The following is a 15,187-nucleotide window of genomic DNA, read 5'->3' as shown; positions in this document are numbered from 1 at the left end:
TGGCCATGGAGGTATCCCTAGGCTGTAATGTAAACATTGCATTTTCTCTGAAAAGACAGTGTTCACAGCAAAAGGCCTGAATGATTCTACTCACCAGAACAAATTCAATAAGCTGTAGTTGTTCTGGTGACTATAGTGTCCATTTAAAGCTAAGTATGATTATATGAGTTGTCCCATATTCCTATGCATTTTTAAATATCTAGCGGTGTTTAGTATCGCTCCAACAATCCCCTTTGCTGATTTCAACCAAAAGGTAAAAAAGGATCCAAAACAGGGACTGTCTCTCCTAAAATGGGACCTGTGGTATTATCTGGTTTGCTTTGCATGGACTGTTTACTTTAAGTAAGACCACAATTAATCCAAATAGGTAAAGGGCAGCAAAACACAAAGTGTAAGCTTCCAGCATTCAGACTAAATGTTATTGTGTCAGGATCATTGATGTGAAACATAATCTAGTTTGCCATGGACAGCTTGGATGGATACTGTTACATCCAATGTGCAATGTTTAATCTCCACCTAACATAACATTTATCACTTATGCTGTGAAGCAGCATGGCTATCTATGGAGTGTTTACTTGTTTGTTTTTTAATACAACTCCCAAGGTGACAAGTATGCTTGCATGACGTTACCCGGAGCAAGAGGAGATAGATAAATACTAACATGTCTCTCCCTTGCACCTCCATCTTGCAAAATGAGTCCAGTGTCTCACAGATACAGTTGCTTGGATCAGAGTTACTAGAATTCTCTTGTGCCAAGTAGGGATTTACTGAGGACCTGCAATCCCACAGTATACTCCAACAATTTCTTCATGCACAGCAGAAAAGTAGTCAAAGTAACCCCTGGTTTGTTTTTGATTGCTTAAAAAATTCAACAAAATTCCAATGCATAAGTTTTTCATAAAGATTCTTTTAAAAATAACTCATACGTTATTTGTGATGCTCCGAATTTCCACTATTGTCTCATATGCAGTTGCATATATTTCACTTATCAAAGTACTCTTTAATAAAAATAAGGAGAGCAGAAATGTGTTCAGAGCATTAAATAGAGTTACAAAAATTGATACTTTGATGTTATCTGAGAAATCAAAACTACCGTTATGATTTAGATGAAGATTAGATGCATATTACAAATCAAGCTAATGGAGAAATTCAAATCATTATAAAGGGCCCCAGACTTCCTATCACTACTTCAGCTGTCAGACAACAAGATATGACACAACTACTTAATGACTAAATTTCTGGAAAGATACAGAACTATCAGAGCAGTGGGATCATTTCTACTAGCTTTACAACTAGTAATTCCCAGTCTCCATCCAATACTGTACATTCACACCACTTTGCAAAAAAGTTAGTCAATTAACATTCTCCTACAGAGCTTTGCAAATGGTTTATATAACCTTCCGACAGTCTCTGAAAACATCTTATTCAATCAAAGAGCAGTACCCGAATGTCCGAATTGCCCGAAATTCGTCCGAATACATATTCGGACCGAAACAAATTGCACATGTCTACAAACAAATAGTTTTCATAGAGTCATAAAAATAAGCATCCTGTTTTATATATTTTAATAGGCCTGTAAGATGAACCAAAGTAATTTGTTGTAATCTTGTTGCTATAATTGACAATTCTTAAATTTGTTTTTGTAATTTTTAAGTTGATAGCTAATTTAACTCCATGGAAAAGACTCAATGCTCTTAAAATGAGATTAGATTAGCACTTTTGTTCTTGTTAATTGGTTTATTCTATTTCAACACCTGGTCATCTTGTTTTCAGCCTGAAAGCAAACTTCAGCCCCAAAAAAAAAAAAAAAAAATATTATATGCGATATACTATATATTTTTACTTACCGTTAGAGACAATGCCATGCAAAAGAATGTGAAGTTCTTTATATGAGTTTTGGTGACTGGGCTGTTTGCGGTCACAACTTTATTGCTGGGGTTAGTCTGTGAAAGAGAGGAGACATTTTAGCTTTGATTATTCTGAAAGGCAACTTAACATTGTTTATGAATTTAGCAAGTTATACTTTCTGATGATTAGGATTGATACATTTTAAAGGGACACTGTAGGCAGTGGCGTACACATGACCCATGGGGCCCCGGTGCGAAAATTGATCCGTGGGCCCCCCCCCCTCGCGCTTACTCTGCGCGGGCCGGGGCAGCAACACATGGCGGCGGGCACCTGGTCGCAGGGGTTGCGACCGCGGTATGTACGCCACTGCATGCAGATGCGCACACACACTTAAAGGACCACTACAGACACCCAGATCACATCAGCTCAATGAAGTGGTCTGGGTGTCAGGTCCCTCTAGTTTTAACCCTGCAGCTGAAAGCATAGCAGTTTCAGAGAAACTGTTATGTTTCACTGAGGGTTAATCCAGCCTCTAGTGGCTGTCTCACTGACAGACGCTAGAGGCGCTTCCGCCATTTTAAGACACTGAACGTCCATAGGAAAGCATTGAGTAATGCTTTCCTATGGGCGGTTTGAATGCGTGCGCGGCTCTTGCCGTGCATGCGCATTCGGAGCTGAGAGGCGGAGGGATCCCCAGCGCCATGGGAGTCCGGCGCTGGAGAAAGGTAAGTGCTGAAGACACACACACACTCTCACGAACAAATGCATACACACATTTACTGATAAAGACACACTCACTAACAGACATACATACACACTCACTTACAAAACATACACTCTCACTGACAAACACACACTCACTAACAGACATCAAACAGACTCACTAACACACACACACACTCACACACACTCACACACACACACTTACACTCACACACACACACTTACACTCACACACACACACACTTACACTCACACACACACTTACACTCACACACACACTTACACTTACACTCACACACACACTTACACTTACACTCACACACACACTTACACTTACACTCCCACTTACACTTACACTCCCACTTACACTTACACTCCCACACACACTTACACTCACACACACTTTTTTTTTTTAAATCCCCCCAGCCTCCTTACCTTTTGGAGTGCTGAGGGGATTCCCTGGGGTCCAGTGGTGCTGCTGGGCTCCTGGGGGGGCCGGTCACCCGGCGGGCTGGCTGGTCCTGCGGGCGCGCGAGGGAGCACTCTCCCCTGAGTGCTTCCTCTTCAGCTCCCTCGCACGCCGCGTACTGATACCGGCGCCGGAAGATGACGTCATCTTCCGGCTCCGGTATCAGTGCGGTGCGCGAGGGAGCTGAAGAGGAAGCACTCAGGGGAGAGTGCTCCCTCGCGCACCAGCCGGCCGCCGGGTGTAAGCAGGGCCAGCCTCGGGGGGCCCGGAGGTGGCCGGCTCCTGGGCCCCCCAGGAGAAGAGGCTGGCCCAGAGCGTACATACCGGGTCGCAGGGGCGGCCGGGCCCCCTGGTGGGCCGGGCCCGGTCGCAGCCGCGACCCCTGCGACCCTGGTATGTACGCCACTGACTGTAGGCACCCAGACCACTTCAGCTCATTGAAATGGTCTGTGTGCAATGTCCCATGTCACTTAACCCTACAGTGGTAATATATTGCAGTTTCTCAGATAAATACATTGCAGGGTTAAGTCCTCCTTTAGTGGCTGTCTATAAGACAGCCACTAGAGGGACTTCCAGGGACTTAGACGACTTTTGGACATCTAAACGATGCTGGACGTCCTCACGCTATGCATGAGGACCTCCAGCGTCACCGGAATCCCCATAGTAGAGTATTGAATAATGGTTTCCTATGGGGATATCCTAATGTGAGCGCGGCCATTGCCGTGCATGCGCATTATGTCTCCCCCACCGGCTGACGTCATTGGGGGACCCTGACCCAGCGCCGAGGAACAGCGGCGCTGGATTCAGGTAAGTGACTAAAGGGGTTTTAACAGGCAGGGGGGCACTGTTGGATTCAATATGGCCAAGAAAATGACTTTGTTTTAATGGCACTAGAGAATCCCTTGAAATTACTAAGTGGACTGTTCTTCCCAGTGTGGACTAAGTGGTTTAAGTGTATTGAATACCGAAATTTTCCCTGTGCTCCAGGCTTATCTAGGAGGAGCTTCCCAAGGAGCACCTGTCATGGAGGAGAAGGAGAATGATGAAGGGACTAGGCCATATCCAGAGTGCAGAAGGATTCCATTTTAAGTTACATTACTCACTATAGCCTCAATGAAATATTTTTGTATAAACTTTTAAATACATTTTTCAACATATTAAAGTATCAAAAAATTTATCATATATAATTTTTCAACATATTAAAGTATCAAAAAATGTATCATATATAAAAAAATCACAATATTATAACATGTAAATAGTTTTTATAACATTAAACATAATACAAGTTTATCTTTAAGTTTATATTTAAATATGAAATTATTTGGAAAGCTTATCCAACAATTTTATATCAAGGCCTATGTGTGTAGAGCAAACTACAGCTCAATAGTGATGTCCCGAACCGTTCGCTGGCGAATAGTTCCCGGCAAACATAGCGTGTTCGTGTTCGCCATGGACGGCGAACATATGCGATGTTCGGTCCGCCCCCTTTTCGGCATCATTGAGTAAACTTTGACCCTGTACCTCACAGTCAGCAGACACATTCCAGCCAATCAGCAGCAGACCCTCCCTCCCAAACCCTCCCACCTCGTAGAGGGCATACAATTAAGATTAATTCTGAAGCTGCATTCATTTTTTTTATTATTATTTTTTTGTGTGTTTGTGTTTATTATACATTATCCCCCATAGCCAGTAACCTGTGCTTATTATACATTATCCCCCCATAGCCAGTAACCTGTGCTTATTATACATTATCTCCCCCATAGCCAGTAACCTGTGTTTATTATACATTATCCTCCCATAGCCAGTAACCTGTGTTTATTATACATTATCCTACCATAGCCAGTAACCTGTGTTTATTATACAATATCCCCCCACAACCAGTAACCTGTGTTTATTATACATTATCCCCCCACAACCAGTAACCTGTGTTTATTATACAGTATCCCCCCACAACCAGTAACCTGTGTTTATTATACATTATCCCCCCATAGCCAGTAACCTGTGTTTATTATACATTATCCTCCCCATAGTCCGTAACCTGCGTTTATTATACATTACCCCCCCCATAGCCAGTAACCTGTGTTTATTATACATTATCCCTCCATAGCCAGAAACCTGTGTTTATTATACATTATCCCCCCATAGCCAGAAACCTGTGTTTATTATACATTATCCCTCCCATAGCCAGTAACCTGTGTTTATTATACATTATCCCCCCATAGCCAGTAACCTGTGTTTATTATACATTATCCCCCCCATAGCCACTAACCTGTGTTTATTATACATTATCCCCCATAGCCAGTAACCTGTGTTTATTATACATTATCCCTCCCATAGCCAGTAACCTGTGTTTATTATACATTATCCCTCCCATAGCCAGTAACATGTGTTTATTATACATTATCCCCCCATAGCCAGTAACCAGGCTGTGTTTATTATACATTATCCCCCCATAGCCAGTAACCAGGCTGTGTTTATTATACATTATCCCTCCCATAGCCAGTAACCTGTGTTTATTATACATTATCCTCCCATAGCCAGTAACCTGTGTTTATTATACATTATCCCCCCCATAGCCAGTAACCTCTGTTTATTATACATTATCCCCCATAGTCATTTATCGTTGGACCTAGGCAGCATGATGTCTTAGGCCGGCCCAGAGAGTGAGTGAGTGAGTGAGTGAATAATATAATATATATGTTCAGAAACATATTAGTAATATATGTAAATTGGGTTTATGCAAAGAGGGTAAAAAAGGTATTAAAGAAAAACACACTTATTGATTCAAATTTACAAAGCCAAACTTTTAAAAGCTTTCCTCATTTCTTTCTCGGGATGAGGAATATATCGGTTGTAGACTGAGGATTTCCATCTGCCCAATCTTTTAATAATATGCACTGGAGTGTCAGTGTTGAAGGAGAACGAAGCTGCCACTATTCTAAATGAAAGACCCGAGACATGGATACAACCCAATCTTAGGAGTAGTGTTCTGATGTAGAAGATTAATTTAGCCGTAGTCAGAGGGATTCAGTGAGAGTAGTGGTGAAATGTGTGTGGCATGACTGAGTGTGGGTAAGTAAGAGTCAAGTATTTTAACTGGGCACTAGTTCTAGGTGGGATAAAGTGGTATAGCGGATGGATGAGTAGTTTGGTTCGTTTTAAAGGTTTGTAGAGAAAGTATATAGTGATCATGATTTTTAGCGATATCCAATATTTTTAAGGTGGTCCCAGTGCCACCACTCATATCTGGTGTCACAATAGCTTGCATTTAAAAAAAATAATAAAAATTTTTGACTAATATAATCGCAGTCAGTTTCCTTCACATGTGTGCGTTTCAGGGCCTGCCAGGGCACAGTGTCACACCAGTGCAACTCATATCAGTAGTGTACATTAAAAAAAAAAAATACAGGGGGCTTGTTGTCACCTTTCGGGGACCCTTGGTGTTGTACGTGACCGGGTGGAGGAAGAGACCTTCAATGACATCAGTGAGGATAAGGAACGGGACATGGCTAGCTTGGTATCCAACCTTGTGCAAATGGGGAGTTTGCGGTTGTGCAAATGGACTGTTTGCGGTTGTTTGCGGTGTGTTAAACGGGGAGTTTGGTCTGTCACTGTGAAGCGGGTGTAACCCTTAAACTACCTGATCGATACAACATCATACCTGATGTTTTAAAGCACGTTATTCCAAACAATTTAGGAATGTTAGATGATTTATGCCCTTTATGGATTAAAACCAGACTCTGCATGAACTGTGTAATTTTCCATGGGAGTTTTGCCATGGATCCCCCTCCGGCATGCCACAGTCCAGGTGTTAGTCCCCTTGAAACAACTTTTCCATCACTATTGTGGCCAGAAAGAGTCCCTGTGGGTTTTAAAATTCGCCTGCCTATTGAAGTCTATGGCGGTTCGCCGGGTTCGCGAACATTTGCGGAAGTTCGCGTTTGCGAACAGAAAATTTTATGTTTGCGACATCACTACAGCTCAACAAGGGCCTCAACATGTACCAACAGGTCGACTGTAGAGGTAGTGTAATTGGGAGGAAATTTCCTAAGAGAGCGTGGGACTATTTGTTTTCTTATTATTTTATGTTAATGTTTTATTATTTACAGATTACATTCAAAGGTTACTCCAGGCCTCAGAACCACTACAGTCCTCTGTAGTGGTTTTGATGTCATGAATACACCCTGGCCCCTCATTTCCCTGTAATGGGAGAAACCATTTTTCAATGGTTTGTCCACTTATCTGGGTTCTCTCTTATTGGCTGTGATGTCTATGATCCATCCAGCTTCTATGGGCAGCCATTCATTGTCTGAGAGCATCAGATGACTGCTTTCAGCCAATGAATGCATCTCTGTAGAAATACGCATAAAATTGACATTAAGCTCAATGATGCATAGCCAAATGCAGCACATACAGACTCCAAGCACCATGACCACTTCAAATCCCTGAATTGGTCACTGTGCTTGGATTAGCCCTTTGATACAGGCAGAATTTCATTTGCTATCTTGTTGCCTGTACTGTATGTGGGGAATTAATTGTCTCATTGTTCTGTTTTCCCTGAAAAGTATTATCTGTGCATTATGCCAATTAAGATGTTCCAGTCTCCCTGCTCTAGTACAAGTTACATTCACTCCTGTGAAACTGCAGTGTCAACGGAGACTGTCCATTCTGTGCCATCTTTACAATAGATGGGTATAAAATTGGTTACTTACTTACTCACACTTCCTGAGCCCCAGATATAAGAAATGCACATAAGAAAATTATTATCTTTTCTCACCTTGTCAAACGCAGGGTACACGGCTCTGAGTTCTGTAAGCCAGCCATACGGCATGTGCCCAACAGGGTATGTAGCAGTTAGGATTGCCACTGCCTGGAAGAAAAAGAGTTGGAAAATATAATATTTTAAACACTGAATCAAGCACAAACCGAGCTGTATATTGTATTACACAACATATAACATTCAACTCATTGTGCAGAAATCTTACTAGAGTTAATGCATTCATGTTCAGTTGTTAACAGTTTACATGTGATCGTGTGTGTTAGCAGTTTTCCTTTAATTTCTGTTTTAATCTACATGTTTTTTCCCCAAATCTCTTACACATAAAGTTTCTCTGGTCAACTAGCCCTTCAAACTAATGTTTTCCCAGTTTCTCCTTAGAATTAACCTTCTACAAAGCTCACCATTGACTGCTCATCACATTTCCTCTGAAGCTTAGACTTCTTGTTCCTTTTGATTTTGTAATATCCTTGCTTTCTATATACTTGATTAACTTCTCATATCTTCTATTCCCATCTTGACAGTTTCTGGACCTTTTTTCATAAAATATCATTTCTTGTTTCATCCCACAGCGTCTAATCTTTTTAAAACTTGCTCTTCACGTTTCTAATTATACTACCGAAACTCTAAATCACTCTAAATCTTTTAAATCTCAACAGACTAAAGACTAAAGGGAAGATTTTTTAATTGTATTATATGCTTCACATGCAGCTCCAAATTTTGGAAAAATTAACACTTTTATTTGCTTTTACCCACTGCATTTGAATTAAACTGGTATAATACAACTCGGGTAAAGGTAAAACATTAATAAAGTAAGAAACATTACAAAGATATTTGCTTTCTTTTTTATTGGGAAAAGTAAAGTTGCAAACGTATTTCATTAAAGCGGTTTAATTGATGCCATTTATTACAATAAATGCCTGCAAAAAAGCTGGAGCTTCCGAGATGGAGGTGAGCTTTAGGGTTGTGTCCTGACGGGTCACTGCTAGGGTTCTTGGCATCAGCCATCGATAGTCCACTTTTGCTTGTTGAAGTTGGGTGGTTACTGTACTTTTTCCATTGTAGTGTGTTCCATGTGATGTCCTGAAAAAAGGTGAGTCTGGAAGACTCAAAGTCCTTTGGGGTCGTGTCTGCGAGTATGCGACGTTTGTCTAGTATGGAGTGACAGCGGACAATTACATCACGCGTAGCTGTAGCTGGTGCTTGTTTTGCTTTGTTGATGCAGAAATGCGCATCGAATTCGACTTTCTTGGCCTGAGTGTGGGGCAGCAATATTGCCAATAGCCTCCGTAGACAGTGAGGTAGTTCGTTCGGATCTACAGAGTCAAGTATCCCCTGGATTTTTTTATGTTCCATTGTGTCTAGTTTAAGCTGGAGCACTGAGTTAGTGGCTTGCAGATGGTGCAGGGTACCCCCAAAGTTTTAATTTCTTGGTGAATGTACATGATATCCTTCTTTGTGACACTGCTTGTATCTCTGTGTGAGCCAGATTCATGCCAGCGTTAAACATCTGCTTAATTTCTCTGATTAGTTGCCTAGTATCTTGCTTTGTGACAGGTGCAAGGTCATCCCCTTCAGCCTGGAGCTCAGGAGGTGGCTGGGGATGATGAGAATTGTCCTGTCCTGCTAGGTTCAGCTCTGGGCTGATGGTGCTGGGTCGGCTGCCATTTTCTGACTCTGGGGCCATTGTAAAAGAGACCCTATGTCCCAGGTATCTTTGTCAGTGCCGGCTTGGGATTTTGGGGATTTTCTAACCATGTTGGTGTCAGCGAGCAGTGGCCCCTCAGGCATTAATTGGAGACCAAACGCTAGCTCCGTGCCCCCTTTCCGAGCGTTGCGGGAAGGCCTCCGCCAGCGGTGATGTAAGGTTGGCCCGAGTCTTGCAGTGGATTTTCCTGCCCTTTGGGGCATATAAAAAGGGCAGCAGTGTGCAGCCCTTGATGCCAGGGTGACAAGGCACTTGGTTTTATTAACTTGGAGCCTTACAAGGCTGTGGATGTCAGATGATTGTTCGTTTGCTTTTAGGACTTTCGTTTGCTTTTCATGACCTAGCTACCAGGGTAGCGTCCATGCAGTTCAGTTCAGTTTACACTTTAGTGAATAACCCTGAACTTTGTATTATTCATCAGAATTTTTAGGTACTTTTACTTATGTTCCCTTCTTACACTACATGCTCAGTATGTTTATTGCTCTTGTATAGTACTCTGTGCATGGCTAATTATTATTATTATTATTATTATTATTGCCATTTATATAGCGCCAACAGATTCCGTAGCGCTTTACAATATTTTGAGAGGGGGGGGATGTAACAATAAATAAGACAATTACAAGAAAACTTACAGGAATAATAGGTTGAAGAGGACCCTGCTCAAATGAGCTTACAGTCTATAGGAGGTGGGGTATTAGAAACATTAGGATAGGAAATATCAAGTAGGAGTGAAGCAGAGCTGGAGGAGAGAGCAAAGCACTATCCCATAGGGACAGGTATGTAAGGGAGAGATTACTCTGGGAGGCCATACGCTTTCCTGAAGAGATGGGATTTAAGGCCCTTCTTAAATGATTGAAGACTAGGGGAGAGTCTGATGGCAGTAGGCAAGTTATTCCATAGGAGAGGAGCCGCCCGTGAGAAGTCCTGCAAGCGTGAGTTGGCCGTACGGGTGCGAGCAGCGGTCAGGAGGTGGTCGCGGGCAGAGCGGAGGGTACGAGGAGGGGCATACCTCTGGATCAGTGAAGAGATATAAGAGGGGCTGGAATTGTTCAGTGCTTTAAATGTATGGGTTAGCACTTTGAATTGACTCCTATAGGATACAGGGAGCCAATGTAAGGACTGGCAGAGGGGCGAGGTGTGAGAGGACCGACTGGATAGGAAAATCAGTCTAGCTGCAGCATTCATTACAGACTGTAGCGGGGCAGTACGGCTTTTGGGGAGACCAATCAGGAGAGGGTTACAGTAATCCATGCGGGAAATTACTAGAGCATGGACAAGCTCCTTGGTAGCATCTTGCGTAAGAAAGGGGCGGATGCGGGCTATGTTTTTGAGTTGGAACCTACAGGACTTGGCAACAAACTGGATGTGAGACTCAAAGGTGAGACCAGAGTCAAGTATGACGCCAAGACAGCGCGCTTGTAGGGATGGACTTATGTGGATATCACTGACTTGAAGGGAGAGTGAGAGAGGAGGATCAGTATTAGGAGGAGGAAAGACAAGGAGTTCAGTTTTAGAGAGGTTAAGTTTGAGAAAGCGTGACGACATCCAGTCAGAGATGGAAGAGAGGCAAGCAGTGACACGTTGCAGGACGGCCGGGGAGAGGTCCGGTGAGGAGAGGTATATCTGAGTGTCATCAGCGTACAGGTGGTAGTTGAATCCAAAAGAGGCAATAAGTTTTCCAAGAGAGGCAGTATAAAGAGAAAATAGAAGGGGACCAAGGACAGAGCCTTGGGGAACTCCAACCGAGACAGGGCGAGGGGAGGAGGTATCCTTGGAAAAGGAGACACTAAATGAGCGTTGGGAGAGATAGGAGGAAAACCAAGAGAGGACAGAGTCACAGAGACCGAGTGATTGAAGAGTTTGAAGGAGGAGAGAATGATCAACTGTGTCAAAGGCAGCAGAGAGGTCAAGGAGAATTAATATGGAGTAGTGACCTTTGGATTTAGCGGAGATTAGGTCATTAGTCACTTTGATAAGAGCGGTCTCAGTAGAGTGGAGAGGGCGGAAGCCAGACTGAAGAGGGTCAAGGAGAGAGTTGGAATTAAGGAAGTGAGACACACGGGTAAAGACAAGTCTTTCCAAAAGCTTTGATGAGTAAGGGAGCAGGGATATGGGACGATAGTTCGAGGGGGAGGACGGGTCAAGAGATGTTTTTTTCAGGATAGGTATTACAGTGGCATGTTTAAGGTCAGCAGGAACAGTGCCAGAAGAGAGAGAGCAGTTAAAGATGTGTGTTAGGATAGGCACAAGACAAGGGGAGAGAGATCTGATGAGGTGAGATGGGACAGGATCAAGTGGGCAAGTGGTGGGGCCAGAGGAATGGAGAAGTGCAGCCACCTCTTGTTCAGTAGCTGGGGAGAAAGTCTGAAGGGTAGGGAAAGCATGATTTACGTGTGGTTGAGAAAGAGTTACTAGGTATGAAACAGGATTAAACAAAAATACAAATGATGTTTTAAAGAGGTCACGTGGAGTCTTAGTTATACAATAAGGTATTACTTCGATATCAGGCAACAAAAATGTGCTTGCTTCCTTGTGCACACAATTTGTCTGTTCAAACTCTGTGCAAAGTACTCTTTCCATTTAAACTAGAGTGATCAACAAAATAACAAACTGACCTAAATTGCACGCTCATTCACTTACTTTATAAGCCAACAGTAAAACGGCATAATGTCAGCGCAGTGCATGATGAAGAACTTTGTGAATTTTAACATAGGTCACTGTTAATAACAGCATTATATGGAGACATTTAAAGAGTTAAAACCAACATATAAAAATATGTAATCATAACAACTGCAAGAACAAGTATGATTATGTAACACACAATACCATTTAAACAGGCAAACCAAAAGCCATGTAAACACAGATCCCCTCAACAACTTTTCTTTTACAACTAAGACTCTACTTAGTAGACTAATCTGCGGGCAGATATTTTCTGCACAATAATTTGGTGGTGAGCTAGAACGATGAAATTTGTTGCTAGTCGAACTGTGAACGTTATTAAAAGCTAGGATAGTGTAACTACTGGCCTTTATCCTGGCCATCTTCTCATTGCAATTTATGATAAATAGTAAAGAATTGTAGTGCTGCCATTTGATACAATAATGTCTATTAATTCACCATCTGGACTCGTAGAATCAGGTTTCTCATGCTATTGTTGCATCAGTGATAGCTTTTAAAGAAATTATTTAAAAGTATATTCTGCAAACAGTAAGTGGTGACATTAAAAATAAGCTCAAGTATGCTCGAAGCTATTAAACTCCTGTGGAAGCTCTATGTTTAATCATGTAAAACATGTATAGGTTACATAATGTATGATCTATCCATTAAACAGAACATTCATAGCTTTGGTGTAATTAGAAAGGTTAAGAACCTACTGCTTTTACAGATAATATATATATATATATATATATATATATATATATATATATATATATATATATATATATATATATATATATATATATATATATATATATAGAGAGAGAGAGAGAGAGAGAGAGAGAGAGAGAGAGATTTATTTTGCTGCTATATGAAGTCCAGTTAAAAAATAAAATAAAAAAAGTGAATTAATATTTTCTATATTTGAAAGTTTATGGTAATAACACAAATGTGAATTATTTACTTCCAGAAAATACATTTGTATTTGGACAGCTAAACCGATAATCAATTCTAACCAGGGGAGATTTCAGCCCTCTTTAAAATGTAATTAGTTTTAAATATGTCCCTACCATTTCCCTATGGTATTGTAAGCCACAAGCCATTTGCACTCAGATAGTGGCATTTATATGAGAAATTCTATTTCAGGATTTTTGACAACTAACCTAATTTATAAGCAGTGCACATTTTGTAGCATTGCAATAAACAGTATTTATTAAAATGTAGGCTTTTGTTGTTTTGGTTTTTTTTTTTTGCTATGTCTTTGTGAATGAAGAAAGTGATTGGGACTTTCTGCTGCAATGGAAAGATTTTAAAATAAATTTGCAAAATGTAGGCTGCAAAAAAAGCTCACTGCAATGCAGCATTTAGTGCACAATCCCCATTACAGCGTAGTAACACTCCGCCACTGACCTTATACAGAGAGGGTGTCCCTAAAATGTTAACAAAATACATTTTAAAAAAAACATTGCATGGTGTCAGCTATGGGTCCAAGCACCAAGTGACACTTCTGAGCTCAGCCTTGCCAATCAACTAAAATAAATAAAGGAGATAATAGGGAGGTACTAATCTCACCATTTAACATACATTTTCCAAATAATCAAATATTTTTACAACAAAGTAAATCTCTTTATCCACCTGAACAACAACTTAGTGTTTCAGTTTGTCCTTAAATCAGTAAGGTTGATGCTCCAGATCACTAGCTCACCTCTGTCGCTGCTGCACTGCCACCTAGGTCCCGTGACACAAAGAGATTTACGATCGGCCTGCTGATCCGCTGAGTAGCCAATATGAGTGCTAAAGGCCACCAAAAACTCAGCATCTTTCTTATTGTAGCATCTCCCTGCAGAATGAAAGAGGAAAGCACTCCATTTAAAAATGAACAAATAGGTCAGGAGAACAGTAGCAGCTAAAGGATTTTTCTCGCTCTGTGTTTAGATGGCTCATCACATTTACGGTTTACACCAAAACAGATCATAAATGCAAAGGAAATGCAGTATAGAACAGTTTACATACAAGTACAGCTGTTGGGATAGGTTTATCCTTTCATCAAGTAAATGAGGATTAAATAGTGTAACATAATCATTATGTGAATTCCATAAACATTGTGATGATGAAAGTGTGCCATGGATCCCCTGCGCCTTCTGACAAGATCAGCTTGTTAACAGTGGCTGTTTTCAGTGACATCATGGCATTGTCAAGAGGAGCTTAAAAGACAACTGTCATGCACTTTTGAACATTTTAGTTTCCATTTCCTTTTATACATTGTGCTAGCGAAATCACTAGAAAATATATAGTCATGAAAAATTAAGTTTATTAGATTTTCTCAGTTTTTTTCATTCAGCAAATTTGCCCATAGCATAAAAGTAGGACCTGTAGGTCCTTAAAAATTAAACATACTTTTAACAGTGTAGCCACGCAGGGCTGCGGTGCTTAAGTCACGAAATCAAGCAATACAATCATGTGTTTTTTTTTGTTTTTTTTTAATTCTTTATTTTTCTCAGTGCAGAGTTAGGTACATACGGCAAAATTGGTGAATGACATAGCAAGTGTTATACATGTAAATCACAATATATGCAGCACTTTTTTTTTTTGGTAGTCAAAAAGATAACAAGAACGAGCAACAGTATTGTCTTGGAAAGCATATAACAGGACGTTCGATTTGGACTGACAATATGTACTATTAGACATGCATGTACAGTAGTAGCAAAGAGTTAAATAGCTTAACATGTGAGTTATTTCACAAAACAATCAATAGGCAAGTCATAGGCTAATGTAAGGGAAAGGCATTATTTGTGATATTGCTGTATGATTTGCTGAGAAGTTACTCGAAAGAGTGGACCACTGATGTTGAGACTGGACATTATGGTCCTGCATCTCAGTGTGTAGCTGATTTATGGGGTACAAAAATACTATTTATAACAATAATGATTTTCTAATACATACGAGAAGGGTGTAATGTGTAATGTGGCATCCGCTTGTGCAGGTGACTGTGTTGTGCAGGCTA

The 15,187-nt window shown here is 41.0% G+C and overlaps 1 protein-coding gene across 1 annotated transcript in view; it reads right to left on the bottom strand.

Annotated features, from left to right (window-relative positions):
- The window catches only part of ANKH (ANKH inorganic pyrophosphate transport regulator), a 154,309-nt gene that overhangs the window by 30,022 nt on the left and 109,100 nt on the right, over window positions 1-15,187 (bottom strand). The window contains exons 6-8 of the mRNA XM_063451849.1: window positions 13,889-14,023; window positions 7,818-7,910; window positions 1,848-1,943 (exon numbers count right to left, since the gene is read on the bottom strand). Of these exons, the coding sequence (XP_063307919.1) occupies window positions 1,848-1,943; window positions 7,818-7,910; window positions 13,889-14,023 (324 nt within the window). The remainder of the gene's footprint in view (window positions 1-1,847; window positions 1,944-7,817; window positions 7,911-13,888; window positions 14,024-15,187) is intronic.

The sequence above is a fragment of the Pelobates fuscus genome, chromosome 4, assembly GCF_036172605.1.
Source record: "Pelobates fuscus isolate aPelFus1 chromosome 4, aPelFus1.pri, whole genome shotgun sequence".
Taxonomy (NCBI): Eukaryota; Metazoa; Chordata; class Amphibia; order Anura; family Pelobatidae; genus Pelobates; species Pelobates fuscus.
Note: the sequence above shows the minus strand (reverse complement) of the source record. Positions and strands in the feature narration are given on the sequence as shown.